General features: G+C 40.9%; 1 protein-coding gene and 1 pseudogene across 2 annotated transcripts; one reads left to right on the top strand and one right to left on the bottom strand.

Moving 5' to 3' along the window:
• Window positions 1-2,779: 2,779 nt before the first annotated feature.
• LOC143598577 (uncharacterized) lies at window positions 2,780-3,513 on the bottom strand. The gene is made up of 2 exons (XM_077076764.1): window positions 3,182-3,513; window positions 2,780-3,103 (listed from the first exon to the last, which is right to left on the bottom strand). Exons 1-2 carry the CDS (start codon window positions 3,504-3,506, stop codon window positions 2,844-2,846), a joined length of 585 nt encoding a protein of 194 aa, XP_076932879.1. The 5' UTR covers window positions 3,507-3,513; the 3' UTR covers window positions 2,780-2,843.
• A 2,974-nt stretch (window positions 3,514-6,487) lies between these two features.
• LOC143598579 (protease Do-like 7) lies at window positions 6,488-18,250 on the top strand (annotated as a pseudogene). Its single transcript, XR_013147136.1, has 15 exons — window positions 6,488-6,725; window positions 6,878-6,948; window positions 7,725-7,859; window positions 7,926-7,984; window positions 8,231-8,267; window positions 8,368-8,493; window positions 8,613-8,702; window positions 8,804-8,869; window positions 8,946-9,002; window positions 9,077-9,142; window positions 9,231-9,338; window positions 9,397-9,468; window positions 9,581-9,585; window positions 17,849-17,960; window positions 18,040-18,250. The product of XR_013147136.1 is annotated as a protease Do-like 7 (transcript).
• Window positions 18,251-18,592: the final 342 nt, after the last annotated feature.

Below are 18,592 nucleotides of genomic sequence, written 5' to 3'. Positions count from 1 at the left end.
TTTTGGAGCTTGTGGACACATAGGAAGTTTTCTTTATTTTGGACCTAGATTAAAATGTATCAAGACAAGTTATTGTTGTCCGAATATTATGATTTATAATATATTGATTTATGATGATTTATGTTATCTTATGTTTACCCTGCGCGTGCGCGAATGAATGTATTTATTAAATATTGACACCCAATAGTGTCACGAGTAATGAAACAATGTGGCGCCCCGATGTATAATCCGCCTTTGGTCGGGGTGTTACATAAAGTAACTTAACCCTATTCCTACCTTAATCGGCTTGTCGGAACTTAAGATCTTTAGAAATCAGCTGCAATTCACCTTGTACTTCGTTACAAGGTCAGCAGCTCTTTAAACAGTGTAACGACACCTCGGTTCTTCACGAAAACGGCCCTCGATACCCTAGAACACCCTTGGCACAATTACCTAGTTAAGTGTGTGAAATGAAGGTGAAAATGAGATGCATTGGCTTGAACCCGTAGCTGCCATTTTATAGGCAAGTTTTGCAAACCATCGCGTAGCGGGATGGCCTTTTCCCTAAGGCCGTCGCGTACCGCAACGCCGCAATTAATCAGAAGCTGCCACGTGTTGACACGTGGTTGGCCACGTATCCCGGGTTACTTAACCTGGTCATCGCGTAGCGCGATGACCAGTTGAGTTTGGCCGTCGCGTCGTGCGGCGCCCCTCCTTTTTCTTGAATTGTGTGATTCTCTGTCGCGTAGCGCGACGAAGTTCATCAGGAGACCATCGCGTAGCGCGATGGGTCTAAAAACTCAAAATTTTCATTTTTAGTCCCTCAACTTTCAGAATTGGCATTTTTAGCCCCTTTAACTTCTAATCTTGACATTTTTGGCCCAAAACTAGATGGGGTATTTTCATGGTGTTACATGCCCTGAGCTCACCATTAACAATATATAAAAGATCGAAATGAGCCAAGCTTTTTCGAGCTCGAGTAGAGCCTGGGCCTAAATAAAAGCTCGTTCAATTAACGAGACCAAGCTTGAGCCTTGCATGGAAAGTTTGTTTAGTTTCGTCGAGCCTTAACAAACCTTGTGTATTTTTAACTTTTTCATATTTTGTCAATGTTTTAAAAACCGGTTTTTTACTTGTACTGGATTGGGTTAAAAAATGGTACAACCGGTTGAACCGAATTATATCAGGAGGTTCAACCGGTTGAATGGTTTACCTTATAATTTCTTATAAATGCAACTTTAACTCAAAAAAATAACCTAAAAGTAAATGATTCCATAACAAAAAATATTCCGAAAGTTAATCCATATTAAAAAAAATAATTCAAAAGCACTCAATTTAAAAAAAAAAATAGTCCTAAAGTTTACACATTTGATGCTAATTGTTGGGTTAAAAGTAAATTTTATAAAATATGGGCTGCAAATATCAATAGTATTCTCGGACTTAAACCGGTTTGCCGGTAGAAACCGGTATTTTAGAAAAAACCGCCGGTACGATGTTCTAGCAAACCGGCCAAAAATACCGGGCTCAAAATACCGGTCTGCTATGTGAAATCCGGTTTAACCGGTTCAACCGGCCAGTTTGAACCGGTTTTAAAACACTGTATTTTGTACCTCTATGTATTAATTTCACACTCCACACCTGAGCTTGAGCTGAGGTTAGGCTCGTTTATGGTTTCCTTAAAATATATAAAAATAATTAAAAGCATATACATATTAATTAACAAATAATAAAAGCCCGGGAAGGACTCAAAATTGAAAAAACAACTCACGAGCCAAGCTTGAGCTTTGAAAAAAGAGCTCAAAACAAGCCAAGCTCAACCCCTCGTAAGTCAAAACGGTCAAGCTCGGGATCGGCTTGGCTCGTCTCGTTTACACCCCTAAGTTAATCTATATGTGACTTGCATTGATCCAAAATCCCCTTGGGGGTCAAAATGTCAAAATGACCTGAATTAACTTTGACCCAAAACAACACTTGAAACTTCCTGAAAATGCCCTTCAAAGCAATCTGCCATATTCACTCTTGTAACATGTAGTTTGGCAACTGAATTAGAAAAAAATAATCCCCAAATTATCCCTTTCAGCCAATTGACCCGTAACCAGATTTATGTGAACCTTTAACCTGTATTAACTGTTGAAGACCTCCATCTGAATACTAATTTGCTGAATAATAATCTACTAAATACTACTATGGCCCATTTTAACTGATGTGTGTGAATTAACCTAACTGCTAATCTCTGATCCATATAATCAAACAGTCAATTACAAAAATTGTCCTTATTTTCAATCTGCAGATAAAAAACTGCAGTGAATCGTCAGACCAAATAATCAAACATCAAGCATTAAATTTCAATCGCTAGGCTTATGGGAAAGCACCATTGGTTACAGGAAAGAACGAAGATGTTGAAGACAAGAGAGGGGAACAATCACATGGAGAGGAGAATGATTTGTAACCTAATATTTTGACGACCTCTTTCAAATTACAAAATTGCCTTTCTCATACTCGTAGATCCAATCCAGGATATGCACATAACAGAGGTACCTTTCGAGTAGTTTATTCGCTAAGCATACAATATAATCATACAAATAATGATAGCCCTAACATAATGATGATAGTTTGTGACAATTGTAGCGATGACTACAAAAAACAGTCAACTAACTTTAACAGTTTGTCAACTAACAGCTACCATTACTGTTGGGCACATTTTTATAAATCAAAAAGAGTCGAATAGCTTGAAAGATAAAGTCAACAACATTAAAAAAATATAGCCAGTAATCATAAACGCAGTTTCTAACCATCAAAAATTACTTAACACATTCATCAATTTAACTAAATAACAACAAAAATTTCTCACCAAATTTGGAGACCTAATCATCAGCTTTGGTTTTTCTTCTTTTCTTCCTTTCAGACGTCACCGAATGACCTGTTTCGCCCCCGTCAACCTCTGCATTCTTCCTCTTCTTCTTTTTCTTCTTTCCTTCACTCTTTTCATTCACAGTCTCATTATCTTCTTTAGACTCAACTTTAATACCGTTATTTTCCTTATTCCCCAAACTACCCTTACTTTTCTTCCTCTTCTTTTCTTTACTCTTTTCATTCACAGTCTCATTATCTTCTTTAGACTCATCTTTAATACCGTCATTTTCCTTATTCCGCAAACTACCCTCACTCTTCTTCCTTTTCTTCTCTTTCTTTCGCGACTTACCTTCAACTTCATCAACCTCAACTGAATCCTGGTGAAGCTTCTTGTTTGACCCGTCTTTTTCAAGAACCTCAACTTCATATTCTTCTAAACTTCTATGACTTATATCCGATTTGGTTAAATCTTCTTCCTTTGATGAATTTTTCTTCAGCTTATGGTGCTTTTTGAAGTATACAAGCTCGTCAAATGCCGCAGACGCGCGTCGAAGGTAAGCAGCCACAGGTTGTGAAGCTCCATTATCAGAAGTTACAAAATTTGCCAAAACGTTGGCGGCTTTAGAAAGACTAACAGGTTTTGTAGACACAATTTTTCCAGAAACAGTCTTCATCTGAATCCAAACACTACGTTCACTCAAATTCAGACACATATTAAGCTATCAATAACCCTAAAATGTAATCAAACATGTTAACTGCTTCCAATTTCTTACGCTCATACCCTTAAGTCCTTAACTTACTCCTACTGAACAACTTTATCGCAATGAAGAAAAACTATGAGAGACTGTGAGCAATACCCGAACTGAAATTAACCAATAACCTAATTAACCGAAAACCGGTTATTTTTTGTACCCTTGGTTAACCAAAATAAACCAAACCGAAGCAAACCATTCATGTTTTCATATATTTCTAGCTTGTATACCTCCATCACATGTATTTCATGTTTTATTCCATCATTTCAAGTAGTTATACCTCCATTTCATGCATTTATAACTTCATTTCATGAAATATTTATAAGTACAAATTTTAGCCCAGATTTTATTTTGGTTATTTACCAAAATTAAACGAAGAGAATCTAAAACCGAAAAATTAACCGAATAAACCAACGACTGATTGGTTAATGGTAGTTTGACTAATAACTGAACCGAACCGTGCACACCCCTATTAATAGCGGATTATCGAACAATTGCAACAGAAAACGACGAGCTGTCGTTATCCTAGCTCGCAAAATTAAACAGCTGCAGCCGTGTTTCAGATTGGGCAATTCTGTAAACCCTAATTTAGCATAGAACAGTCTCATATAGTTTGAAAGAAAACCTAACGAAACGAGAAAAGCATCATACCTGCAGCAATTTGAGAGGAAGATGATGACGAACTGAGACGGCGGAGCTATGGACGTTGGTAGCCCTCGTTCGCCGCTTTTGTTTGGGCGGCTGTTTGACCCGGTTTCTTAAATAGGTCAGCCCATTACATAATAACCCAATTCAAGGATTTGGTTAGGCCGGCTGTTTGTGAACTAATTAATTTTTTTTAAACTTTAAAGGTGTTTGGGATTTGCTTATTTCATGAGGGATAAGCTGATTAACAATATCGTGATTTAAAACTTTTGGGAGGAGGAGGTGAAATAAGGAAGCACAAACACCAATTCTTGTATGCATCATACACCACCGGATTGAACCGACTGTTTGGCGATTCGTTCGTTTAATAAATGAACGAATATGAACAAGAAATTTCATTCGATTAGCTAAATAAATAAACACAAACAAAATTCATGCTCGTTCAGTTGTGTTGGTGAGCATCTAATAAGGTGTTTGTTCTAACGTCCGTTTATGTTCGTTAATGTTTGTTTGTTAAATGTTTTTTCTATATTTTGTTAATGACTTTTTTAATCTTATCATATAAATTTAAGCAAAATAATGGCTATAAAACACAAATATATATATAAGTGTTACTTTCCGAGATTCACAGGTTGTATGTTTAATAATTTTAGAAAGTAGAATAAACTTGTCTATGACGAGACTTTATTAAATGGAACACACAGGATTAACAAGAACAAGGTGTGATTGAGTTATCCAGTTATTTAGGGGAAACAATTTAAATCTACAACTTCCAATTTATGTCACCTCTGCCCCTTTGGGGTTTAGGAATGGTCGTGTCGGGGATTTTGACTTTTCCTATTAATATCACATGCTCAGTTACAGTGGAGGACTACTGATTTCTCCATGGAGTCCTCTCGTAGTCATTTTGTCTATTCCTTCAGCAGTTACCCTAGATGAGAGAGTGAGATAAAAGAATTTGGACCAATAATCCGATACAACCTATAAAAGAAAAACATATATTGAATGGGGTTGTGATTAAGGACCTAAAAGCTCAAGATTCTTAAAAGTCTAATGAACGACTCCATGCATGTATTTAGTATGAGGATACATTTTAAGAGAGAAATATGTAGTCCCAACAGACTAATGATTTTAGGTTTTATGTAATTCTGAGTAGAATGATTATTAAGCCCATAAAAAGGGTTGTTCAAGTCAATGATTCTTTTCTTATGAGTCTGACATAAACTATATAATTAGAAAACAAAGAAAAAAAAATTATGTTAATTTTTTATATACAAAAATTTTATTGAAAATTGAGAGAGAAAAAAAAATAAACAATGCATGTTCTTTTTTAAGTTATATAAAACATAATTGCTTTTATTTGTGGTATTAGATTCACAATACAGGCAAGCAACAACTAGCCCTAAGAAACAAAAGTATCAATTACAAGATTAAAACATTGAATTTACACCATCTAATCAAATCTACTTCGATCTAGAAACCACACGTAGAAAGCTTAGGATTTTTATATTCTATACGATTTGAGTAGAACACATTTTAGCGGCATTTAAAATCTTATTGTTTCTAGCCCCATCAAATACACCAAATTGTGGCACGAAATATTGCTTGGATTAGTTTGCTTTGCAATTGGTTTTGGCCCAAAACTATCATGATAATTCAACACATCACCAATTGAGAAAGCAAAAAAAGGCGAGAGTTTACACCAACTCGTTACCTTCTGCCAAACCGAATCCGAGATCCAGCAAAGTAACAACAAATGGTCAACTGTTTCATCAAAATCTAAACCGTGTTTACATTCCTTCTCAAAAGAGCGACTCTTGTAGCGATTTGTCTCAGACGAGTTTTCCAGCCGAGCACGCTAGCTTTCTTTAGAATCCAATTGTTCCACACGAAAGGGTAACCAGGCTTGATTGTAACAGGCTGGTTTTACACCATAATTAAGGCCAGAGGCACAAAAAACCCATAAAAAGAAAAAATACTAAATTCGGATATTAAAAAAACCCGATTTATTCACTAGGCAAGCAAAAGTGTGCCATTGGGCCGAAAGCCTTGGGAAATCCAAAACACAAGTGTTTACCACACCATTTCCTGTCCCGCCAATACCCGATGGCCACGTGTGAAATCTGTCAGTGTTGAAAAGCATTAACAGCAAGTGACGAAAGGCCTTTCGGCAACTGCTTCCTACTTAAAAGTTAAAACTCCTTCAACCATCTGTGCATTAGCCCTAACTCTCAATCCACCAATAATAATAATTAACGATGGGAGAGTTATCGGAAAGCCTAGCATCAGAACTCGATCCTCCGTTCAAAGAAATCCAAGCCACCGCCGACGACTGGCGGAAGGCGTTACAAAAAGTGGTTCCGGCGGTCGTTGTTATCCGTACCACCGCCTGTCGAGCCTTTGACACCGAGAAAGCAGGTTCGGGTTACGCTACGGGGTTTGTTGTTGATAAGACCAGAGGAATTATATTAACAAATCGTCACGTGGTTAAACCAGGTTAGTTAGTTAGTTAGTCACCGGATTTATTATTATTATTATTATTATTATTATTATTATTATTATTATTTGTTGACTGCGAAGTTAAGGAAATTGAATATGTATGGTGAAATTTAAATTCATTTGTGATTGGTTTTATATATTAATAATAGGTCCTGTAGTGGCTGAAGCTACGTTTGTGAATCGTGAAGAGATTCCGGTTTATCCGATATACAGAGACCCCGTAAGTTTTTAATTGGATCATACATTTATGCATTATTAGGTTTTGCATTTTGATATTGAGTTTGACAACTGGGAGTGTTATTGTCATATATGATGCTTAAAGTTTACATGTTTTTTGTGGATTATATTAAGCAATTCGATAGTTTTGAGCTTTGTAAATGTTTTGATTATGCTTTAAATATGTAAAGCCGTAAGCTTTCTGTTGCAGAAATCGTACAAACTCAATGTGTTTCTTAACTTAAGTTTAAGTATTGTTATAAAGTACTTATTTTTTGTTGTCTTTGCTTTTTGTTTACTTGATACGGAACTGAAGAGCAGTTGGTCTCATAAAACCGTATTAATTCATGATTTGCCAATTGGGAGTGCTCTTGTCATATATGCTGCTTCATAAAATTACATATTTTTCTTGGATCGCATCAAGCAATTTGATAGTCTGAATATTGTAATTGTTTTTATTATGCCTTATATGCTAAATTATGTGAAAAGATACTCTTAATGTTTTACATTACATCATAAGTAGCAGAAAGCATAAAACTCAGTGTGCTTCTTAAGTTATAGTATTATCAGAAAGTACGTTCTTTTGTAACATATGCACTTTGTTTACTTGAAACTGAATTGAAGAGCAAATGGTCTCATAAAATTGTATTCATTTATGTATAAATATTAAAAAAGTACGCGTCTGTTCACTTTTTTGTAGAATAGTTGGTGCATTGTTGGATGTATGGATCCATATAGTCATCTTGTGCAGTATACTGACATTATTTTTTTTAATTTTAGGTTCATGATTTTGGATTTTTTCGTTATGATCCTTCTGCTATACAATTTTTGAGCTATGAGGAGATTCCTCTTACTCCAGATGCTGCTTGTGTGGGCTTGGAAATTAGAGTTGTTGGTAACGATAGTGGAGAGAAGGTATACATACAATTATCTGCATAATTAAATATCAGGGTCCATCTGTTTAATATTTTTCATTTTCAGGTTTCTATTTTGGCTGGTACACTTGCTCGTTTGGATAGAGACGCTCCACAGTATAAAAAGTATGTATTTTACTACTCTTTGCTGTGATTCAAATATTATGTTTATTATTACTTTTTTTTAAAGTTATTTAGTAATCTTCTATTCTTTTGTGGTATGGATTACATGTTTAGTACTAATGTAACCACATTTTATATTTTGATTTCTTTTAATTGATCCCAACCATTTACTGATCTGATAAAACTGATAATATCTGAATTTTCTTTCTTTTTAATGAAGTATTAACCAAGAGTCTTATTTTCCTACAGGGATGGCTACAACGATTTCAATACATTTTACATGCAGGCAAGCTTCTTCATACTTGCGCGCAATTACTGCCTTCTTCATATATCTATATAATTGATATGTAATATAGTTTTTTTAAATTGCTGTGCTTTTACAACAGGCGGCTTCAGGTACTAAAGGTGGTTCTAGCGGTTCTCCAGTCATCGATTGGCAAGGGCGAGCAGTTGCTTTGAATGCTGGTAGCAAATTTTTAAGTGCTTCAGCCTTTTTCCTACCATTAGAACGAGTAAGTATGATAATTGTTTTTATTTAGATATCCAACTCATAATATTAAATTGTCTTTCGCAATGTTTTGAACAAGCAATATACCAAGTTTACAAAAAAGATTTTTGTGTGAACTTACAGGTGGTTAGGGCTTTGAGTTTTTTGCAAAAGGGAAGGAGTTCTTTTAAAGATAAATGGGAAGCTGTTGCAATTCCTCGTGGTACCCTTTAGGTTCGTGTGCTTGTCATTTGTTCATATAACATCATTTCAATTAACATACTTTGTACCTATGACTATTTTATGTTTAATGTTTCATGATATTCCTAAATTAGGCAACGTTTCTCCATAAAGGATTTGAGGAGACTCGTCGGCTTGGTCTGCAACCTGAAACAGAGCAGGTTCATATTTTTTTAGTTCTGTTTTTTTTTCGGTTTTCTTTTCTGAAGCCTAATCTTAAGCTTTTGATTGACTTAGTTGGTGCGCCATGCATCTTCATTAAGTGAGACTGGAATGCTCGTTGTTGACTCTGTAGTAAGTTTATTTTTTCATATCTTTTGATGAATTACTAGATTGTTTTAAGTTCATCAGTTATGTGTATTATGTAGGTGCCAGGTGGCCAAGCTCATAAAAAGTTAGAGCGAGGTGATGTGCTTCTTAGCATGAACAAAGAGGTGTGTGTAAACCTATGAAGCACGCTTTATCACGCTATATGATTTGACTTGTTCTTTAGGTCTTACAATTGTACAATTCTTGATGCAGGTAATTACTCAGTTTCTGAAAGTGGACAGTCTGCTTGATGATAGTGTTGGTCAAACTGTCGAGTTAGAACTCGAAAGAGCCGGCAAGCGTTTGACTGTTCAATTGACGGTAAGATTCTTGATATTCTGATCGCATGTTCTTATTGATGTTAGTTTTGTTTTCACAGTTTGACCAGTTCCGTATATGTTATATTCAGGTTCAAGATTTACACTCGATAACCCCAAACTACTTTTTGGAGGTTAGCGGTGCTGTCATACACCCTCTTTCTTATCAACAGGTTGCTCTGATTATTACCAGTTTATTTGTTGTTTAAATTTATTTTTTACAATTATAATCTTCTTTATAAACAGGCTAGGTGAAGAAACACTAATCGACCCCGGGCAGATTACGGATAATCTAGGGGTTAAATAGATGTTTCCCACGAGGGGTTAGATCCGGCGAAGATGGTTCTTCTGATAACCCGCAAAACAGACACCGTGAGCTCGTCACTGAGAATGGGGGTACCTTCTTGTGACCACCCTCTTTGAGGTGAGTCTTGCGGGTACAACTGGGCTCTGCTGAGACCTACCTCTTCAAGTCCCCCCAGTCCAATGTTCTTCTCATGAAATGTTAATAAGTGAGGTGAACTTTTGGACTTAAGCAAAGGGTTTTGAAAAGTGTTTAGTTTTAAGGTTTTTCATGGGGATTCTTCCCGCGGAAGTCCTAATGTCACGTGCAGAAATTCCCGACTTTCCTGCTTGATCTTTGGGTATGATGCGGGTAGGTCTGTAACCTCCTCGCAAGTCAGGAGCGTTGAGTTCCACTTGTGTAGATTCTCTATGAGGTTTTGGTAGTTTTGAACATAGTGATCAATTATGTTTAAACAACCAATTCCATCTTGGAGCTTCAAACAATCTAGTTCTCGACGTTCCCGCTATGCGGAGATGTTATTCCCGTTTCCGCAAGCATGGCCCGGAAGATCCTTCTTGGTTTCAATTCCCTGCGGAGTGCTAGGTATGTGAAGGGTTTCGCCTTGACACTGTACCCGCACTCGTCTTATAGTTACTTTACTTCCAAGGTATTCCTGGCTTTAATTCCCTGCAGGTGCTTAGTATGTGAAGGGTTTTGCCTTGACACTGTACTCGCACCCATCTTATGGTTACTTGGTTGCCGAGGTATTATTGGCTTCAATTCCCTGCAGGTGCTAAGTATGTGAAGGGTTTTGCCTTAACACTGTACTCGCACATGTCTTATAGTTACTTGGTTGCCAAGGTAAGGGGTATATTCCCGCTTACTTTTGAATCTTTTTGAATCTTTGAAATTCGAAGAGTTGGTGAAAGGATAAGAACCGTCCAAACTGTTGAAACGTCGTCCGACGGTTTCTTCTGACAGTGTCAGGACGTGCAGGAAGTTATGGCGACGTGACAGTACATGGTTATTCCAGACGCTTTTTCAGGCGCGTGGGCGCGATTTTTTGGGCGCGTGGGTGCGGATTTTACGGCGCGCGTCCCGTCAACAGCTGTTGCCAGCTTGTTTTTTCCACGTGTCATAGTTTCATTGCACCAGCTCTTTTCTCTCTCCTCCGCATTAAATTCATCGCATTCATTGCGATGAGTATATAAAGGGGGAGAGGGTCCTTTGTAATCCATACCTTCACTTCTGTCTTCTCCTTCTAAGCGATTTCCGGCGAATATTCTCTGAAATCGTTGTCTTTCATCCTTCCAGAATGTCTTCTTCCCATGATGTTCAGGCTACTGCCGAGGAGTCTGACGTGTACGCCGAGAATCCGTCGTCCACGTCGGACAAAGATGACAAGAGTACTGCTAGCGAGTGCCAGTGTGCTCTTCCGGCCGACCTCTATCAGTACGTCGTCCGGAAGTTCATGCTCGAGCCGTTCGAGCCTGAGTTTCCGGAACCACACCAGACGGTGTACGATGCCCCCAAGGGCAAAATAGGGGTGTTTGCTGCATTCTTCGTTTATGGGAATCTCAGGTTCCCATTGACGAAGTTTGTATACAATGTCTTGGAGAGGCACGGTGTGCATCTGACGGAGGTACACCCGATTGCGATCGCCAAAATCCGCCACTTTGAGTGGGTGTGCCTCGTTCTGGGCGTTGAGCCCCACGTTGATCGGTTGATGACCTTCTACTCCTGGAGGTGCATCCAGGGGTGGTACACCTTGGTCAATCGGATCAAGGGTTTGAAAATCTGCGCTACCGAGCGCAGTCTTCGGTCGTGGAAGCGGGAATTTTTCTATATTTTCGCTCGCGTCGTCCCCCTAGCGATGACGTTTAAGAATGGGAGAGCACTCCCCGCCCTTCACGCCTTCAACTACCAGGAGGCGGAATGGTTCGGCAAGATCTCCCAGATCCAGACTTCGGTGTACCGTTTTGCGGAGTCCGGGATGGTGATGCTCGGGATGAGCCGGGTGTGGAAGGAGGCGTCACAGATTCCCATCGTCCTCGAATACGGTTTAAACTCTGTCCCTTACGGTATGCTCTGTCTTCTTTGTTGATATAGGTTTTTCTTCTAACTGTTTCTTTTTTTTATTTCAGAGGGGAATGACTTGTAGTCGCTCCTACATCCGCGGGAGGCTGATGGTCCCGCTCGGATGGGTACTCGTGCTCTTAATGAGAACGAGTTGCCCATCCTGGAGCAAACGAGGGATCGGTTTGTGGAGGTCTACCCGCCAGGCCACCCAATTCTGAGCGCCACGCGGCTAGGTAAGGAGTTATTCAACCCTCGACCTCTCAATGCTGAAACCTCTGCTTGAATTCCTCTAATTCTGTCATCTTCTGATGAGGAATCCGCAGACGGTATTTTCTTCACGCGGAAGAAGAAGGCTGCTGGCGGAAAGGGCAAGGCGAAGGTTGCCTCCACTGCCAATCAGGGGAACCGGTCAAACTCAGAGACCGAGAGCGAGGAAGCGGCGGGGAACCCAGGTGGTGTTGAGACCACTGCTCCGGAGGCTAAGATGACTGTCAACTCCGAGCAGCCCAGGACGACGACGGTGACCGGTATGAAGAGGCCGGCTCCATCGGGTTCGTCCCCGCCTGTTCGCACCTTTAGGCTCAAGAAAACCCGTAAGTATAATCTTCCTTTACTTTTACTGCATAGCTTTCCACCATTATACTTATATCTTCTTTATGCAGGCGTGGATGTTACCGCATTCCAGTGTGGAGCGTGGAGGAGCACCTCCGGACCAATGACGGTAGGCTTGGTCAACCTACCTGAGGCGATGACCCAGGCGACTGCGCCTGCTTCAGTTGGTTTAGTTGCTCACCCAGTTGAGCCAACTGTTCCAACTGTGACGACATCTCCGCTGGCTGTCAGTGTCATATTCACTGATTCTTTCACTGAGCCGGCGGTGAGTGTTTCTGTGGATTCTTCCGCAGCCGCGACCGCGGTTGTGAGTTCACCTCCGCTGGTTTCTACCGCGGCGGCCTCCGCTATGCCTCCTCCGGCGTCGGCGACTACGGCCGGTCCTTCAGGTATGTCCGGGGTTGGGGCGTCAAGCCAATCTCTGCTTCCTTCCCATCTGCCTGACCTCTTGGATGGATATCCGTTAGGTTCTGGTGATGGGTTTGGCGGCTACAGGCCTGTCGTCGACCCTACCGGTGCGTAGGGTTATTTTGGCCTTTATTTTATATATATATTTTTTTTATCATCTTTTCCTAACTGCTTTTTGCTTTTGCAGTGTCGGATTCCAATGAAGTGTATGTTCCACGATGGAACATCCGCCGAGGAACAACCCTTCGGACGCCTGTAGAATGCGTCGAATGGGCGCGCCACGCCGCCCCCCGCCGGTGCGCTGGGGAAGCCATGTCCAGCTACCAGGAGGGTAGGCTGTCGAATGAACTGCGGATTCTCCTTGCCCGGATGTAGCCGCGCGTCGAGTTACTTTGTCGTGAAAACGACAAGTAAAGACGGCGCGTAGCCTGGAAGTGGCTCAGGCGCGGGCCATCCGGGAGGAGAACAAGAGGCTTGCCGCAGTGGCTGCGGAAAAGGAGAAGGCCTTCCAGGCCCTTGAAGTTGAAGTTCAGGACCGTCTCGAGGCCCGTTCCAAGGCTGCCCAAGCTGTTAACGAACAGCTTCGGCTGGCTAAGGAAACTGCACGGAACGCAACTGAGAGGGCCACCAAGGCTGAAGCTGTTGCTGAGCCTCTACGCATTGAGAATGAGGAGCTTAAAGCCAAGCTAGAGAGGCTCCAGCAGGCTCATGATGCCTTGGCTATGGAAGACGCCAAGAAGCTCCAGGAGATCTTGAACCAGAGGGGCGTGCTTGACCACACTGAGCGGAAGCTAAAGGGCGTTGAAGAGGCTGCTGCTAAGGAAGTGTTGCTCGCCAACCTTAACAAAAGTGAAGCCGAACGCGCCCGTAACCAAGCTCAAGCTGCCCTCCAGGAGGCTCTGGTTGCCAAGGAATGGCTTCTTCGAGAAGCGTTGTCTCAGGTAGGCGTAATTTCATAATATCTTTACGCTTTTCTTTGTACATAGAAAAGGTTTTGATACTTGTATTTTTTCTTGTAAGTTGTGCATCGAGTCTTCACGGACACATCATATGACGATGCCATGAGCGCAGCCCTCAACGCTTCTCATGAGGATGGGGAAAAGGCCGGCTTCCTGCTTGGTCTAGGGTTCGTTGAGAAGGGCATCCCGCCTTCCAACTTCCCTTTATATGATGTGGATACTGAAGCTGTATATGACCAAGCAGTGAACCAGTATGCCGCCTTCCCGCATCCGGTGGTGGAGAAGGTGAACGAAGTTGCTGATGCTGATGATGGGTTAACCATTCTCAAGACCTTCCTTGAACCGCCACAGCCAAGTGATGGTGCGGGTACAAGTGGGTTTGGAGGAAGTGGTCCTGAAGCTTGAACCTTTAGATCCCTTCCCACTGTTAGGATAGGTTTACATTGTATAGATTTATATTCTTGTTGGCGGGTAAATACCCAGCCATTCTTGTAATACTTGAATTATTATGGAATATAAATCTTTGTGCGGGTAGGACCGCTACTCTTGCTTTATAAACGTTGTACGACTTGCTCATGCATATAGTTTAATTTGGCACTTGTTTTGCCGCATAAACAATGTATGATTCACTTGTGCATACTGTAGTTTAACTCAGCAACTTTTCAAGTGTTCTGAATAAGTTAACCTTTGAACGTGGTAGATAATAGGTTGAAGTTTTGCTTCCTCCTTCGTGATTGTGCGGGTAAGACCGTCACTTGCACTTAGTAGGATGGCTAAACTTTACCTATATCTCACCTGCGTGGAGGTTTTCCTCATCTTAGAAATTTTCTAAGTGTTTAGAATAAGTTAACCTTTGAACGTGGTAGATAATAGGTTGAAGTTTTGCTTCCTCATTCGTGATTGTGCGGGTAAAACCGTCACTTGCACTTAGTAGGATGGCTAAACTTTACCTATATCTCACCTGTGTGGAGGTTTTCCTCATCTTTTCGTTAGAAATTTTCTAAGTGTTTTATAAGTTAACCGTTCGACGCGCGGTTGTCAATAGGTTAGTTCGGTTTCCTCTATCCTGATTTGTGCGGTTAGGACCGGCACTTTCATTTAGTGGGATCACCAAACTTTACCTATAACTGACCTGCGTGAAGGTTGTCTTCATCTGTTTTTTGTGCTTACGCGGGTTTTGCCGCCGTCCACACGCAACGATTTCTTTACACATTTATGCGGTGAAAACCGGCATCAGTGTTTTGAATAAATTAACCGTTCGACGAGCGGTTATCAATAGGTTAGTTCGGTTTCCTCTATCATGATTTGTGCGGCTAAGACCGGCACTTTCATTTAGTGGGATGACCGAACTTTACCTATGACTGACCTGCGTGAAGGTTTGCCGTTTTGTGTTTATGCGGGTTTTGCCGCCTCCCACACGCAACGACTTCTTTCCCCACTTATGTATGTGGTGAAGACCGGCATCAGTGTGGAAAGTTTATAAGTATAAATGTAAAACCATCAGCGTCAATGTGACAAGGAGAATCATTTACATTAGAAGTGCCTCTGGGCCTTTTCTTTTACAAGTTTGGAATTGATCTACATGCAGACTGTGTAATTGAGCTCCCTTCCATGTTCTTGGGAGTGTCATCGAGCCTTTCGAGCCGATATGCACTTGGTTCGGAATCTCGTTGTTTACGCAGTATGTAGTCTCCAACATTGAAGCTGCAGTTTTATTCGTGTTTTCCCCAACTGGGGTTCTACACGCATCAGCCTGCTCAGCGTTCGTTACGCCACGAGGTGCGCGAGCGTCCCATCTCTGACAAATGCTTCGACGATGTCCTTCACGTCTGTGCATTCTTCAGTGTTGTGGCCTTTTGTCCTGTGAAAGTCACAGTATTTGCTCCGATCAGCATTGTGACGATGTCGGATTATTGGAGCCTTTGGCCATGGGAGCTTCTCAGTGGCGAATATCTCGGTGACGCTTTTGGTGAGTGGCGTCCATCTGGAGTTCTGGTTCGACTGTACGTTATCCCTTCCGCCTAACCGATGTTGCAAGCCGGATGAGGTGTCAAAGTTTACCCTTGACTGCCAAATGCCTAGCTTCCGCTTTTTGTTTAGTCGGGCGGTAAGGACGTTGTCTTCTCTTGTTTTCTGGGTGTAGAGGTTTGTGCTCTGGGGGAGATCTCTACCCAGTTGCTTCTCCGTTTCCGCAAAGCGTTTAGCTGCTGTCATGATGGCATCCCATGTGGATGGCATGCCATCTTTACCCGTTAAGGTGCGGATGAGCTCTGGGTCTTTCGCGTCCTGGATGAAAGCAGCGCGAACAAGATCTTCGCTAATAGTGCCCAGACTTAGCTTCTTTGAATTGAAGCGCGTGATGAAGTCTAGTAAAGACTCATCTTCCTCTCGGATGCAGTTGAGGATTGTCCATTGCTCTTCGGTATACTTTCTTTGTTGGCTGAAGTGTTGGCTGAACTTCTGCTGGAAGTCTGCCCAATCGTAGATGTGGTGGACCGGTAGACGATCGAACCACGCTCTAGCTGCCCCAACAAGCGTCATTGGAACATGTAACACCACGTAGGTTCCGTCCAACTACTGACGGTTGCCCCCGCTATGAATCTGTTCAAATGATCGTCTGGATCAGATATACCATCGTAAGTGCCGATGTTGAACATCTGTTTTGGCACTTTTCGGGCCCTTGCAAATTTGGACGTTCCCGCATTTGCATCTGGTCTAAATGTTTTGGAGAAGTCATGTGGGTTTTCACCCGCGTTTTTTGGTTTGAAGGTTTCTCCAAAATGCCTTCTCGGTTGGGAGTCCGTTTCCTTACGCTTCCCTTTCGCCCTATGACGAAGGTTTGCGTCACTATCGGATTCCTCCGAATCATCGTCCAAGTACTCTCCGAATTCATCAGCCTATTGGAGTGAACGTAAGCGTTCATCCAACTCAGCTTGGAATTCTTTTTGACGTGCTTCCGCCCACGCTTTAACTTTATCGAGTGTTTGGCGGGGGAGCCTCGTTCGTTGTCTCTCTAACTGGGTATCGGTGAATCCCAGTGAAAGATTATTTACTGCACTTGCCCCAGCTCGGGTAACTGGGGTAGTGTTCATAAAATTTACTGCACTTGCCCCGGCTTGGGTAACCGGGATAGTGTTCGTAAAAACTGTGTAGTCGCCGGTATTACCCCCAGTAGCTGGGGTTGTGGTTAACGGGGTTTCTTGGTCACTCGTTGGTTTTGGGACCGGAGTAACTTTAACCATCTTTCCAGAAGTTTTGAGAAAACTGAAAAGGATTAAGTTCTAGCTTTTATGCACGGATGGCGCCAATGAAGAAACACTAATCGACCCCGGGCAAATTACGGATAATCTGGGGGTTAAATAGATGTTTCCCACGAGGGGTTAGATCCGGCGAAGATGGTTCTTCTGATAACCTGCAAAACAGACACCGTGAGCTCGTCACTGAGAAGGGGGGGGGGGTACCTCCTTGTGACCACCCTCCGGCGTGAGAATCAGACTAGATTGCTCTTGAATATAAGTGTATATTAAGAGAATCAGACTAGATTGCTCTTGAATATAAATGTATATTATATTTGTTTTTATGCAAACGGGTCAATTTTTGTAGCGATTTATATACAAACAGGCCAGTTTGTAGCAACTTATATACAAATGGGTTATCTTTGTTGCAATTTATACAAATCAGTCATTTTGTAACCATTTGTATACATATTGTTTACAAATTGGTCAGATTTTGTAGCAATTTATATATAGAAATGGGTCACTTTTTGAAGCAGTTTTAGTACAAATGGGTTATATTTTGTAGCAGTTTTACACGGATGAGTCAATTTTTGTAGCACTGTTTATACAAATGAGTCAACTTTTGTAGCATTTAGTATACAAATGGGTTAGTTTTGTAGCAATTCATATACAAGTTGGTCAATCATGTAGTAAATTATGTACACGTGAGTCATTTTTGTAGCAACTGATATACAAAAGTGTCAATTCTGTAGCATTATAATTACAAATGGGTCAAGTATGTATCAATTTATGTACATATGGGCTGCTTTTGTAGCAATATATATACAAATGTGCTGTTTTTGTAGAAAATATAATAGCAATTTGTACACACACGGGTCATTTTCGTAGCAATTATTTTTTGTAGCAATTAATGTAGAAACGGGTCCTTTTACAGGTGGTCTCAGGGGAGTCCAGTGCATAGATATGGTTTATATGCTCTTCAATGGATTGTAGAAGTTAACGGGAAACCAACTCCTAATTTGGATGCTTTTGTTAAGGTAACAAAGGTACATCTTTTTATTGCTATTCAAGTGCTTATTTTATATAACATTGTGACTTAACATCACATTTTGATGTTGTAAACAGGAAATAGAAAATGGTGAATTTGTTCATCTAAAAACAGTGCACCTCAGTGGGAAGCCACGCGTGCTAACATTGAAACAAGACTTGCACTACTGGCCGACTTGGGAGCTGAGGTTTGATCCAGAAACTGCCATGTGGCAGCGTAGGATGATTAAGTCTGTTTGATTTTGAAAGCTCGTTGAAGGCGCGGTGGGTATAGTATACACATAGAAATGGTGAAAGAGTATTGGGGGCTGTATCATAATTTTGTATCAGATTTTGAGCTGATATGTATAAATTATGTAACCCATATTTGTTCCTGAGTAACAATCTTGTCTGAAAATTGCGTAACTGATCAAGTTAGAAACTCTGCGTTTGTGAATGTGTCGACTTATCGTACTTGTCTTTTGATTACCTATACATGGTTCAAGTAATATTATATTTTTGTTTTTGCTTTTGGTCAAAATAAATTTTACCATGCTAAGTTACCTTAATTGTTATTGCTTAAATTAAAATAAAAATTTAATTACTTTTAGTTGTTTTAGATACAATCATGTGTATAGAGAAGATAAATGAA

The sequence above is a fragment of the Bidens hawaiensis genome, unplaced genomic scaffold (assembly GCF_021521415.1).
Source record: "Bidens hawaiensis isolate Kalapana, Puna unplaced genomic scaffold, B.hawaiensis_p1.1 tig00050524_1, whole genome shotgun sequence".
Classification (NCBI taxonomy): Eukaryota; Viridiplantae; Streptophyta; class Magnoliopsida; order Asterales; family Asteraceae; genus Bidens; species Bidens hawaiensis.
The sequence above is the reverse complement of the archived record's forward strand: the minus strand, read 5'-3'. Positions and strand labels throughout refer to the sequence as shown.

Coding starts and splice junctions, on each gene's coding strand:
- LOC143598577 (XM_077076764.1), bottom strand. CDS start 3,506: ATGAAGACTGTTTCTGGAAAAATTGTGTCTACAAAACCTGTTAGTCTT. Junction 3,104..3,181: donor TGAGGTTGATGAAGTTGAAG/GTAAGTCGCGAA, acceptor ACGGTATTAAAG/ATGAGTCTAAAGAAGATAAT.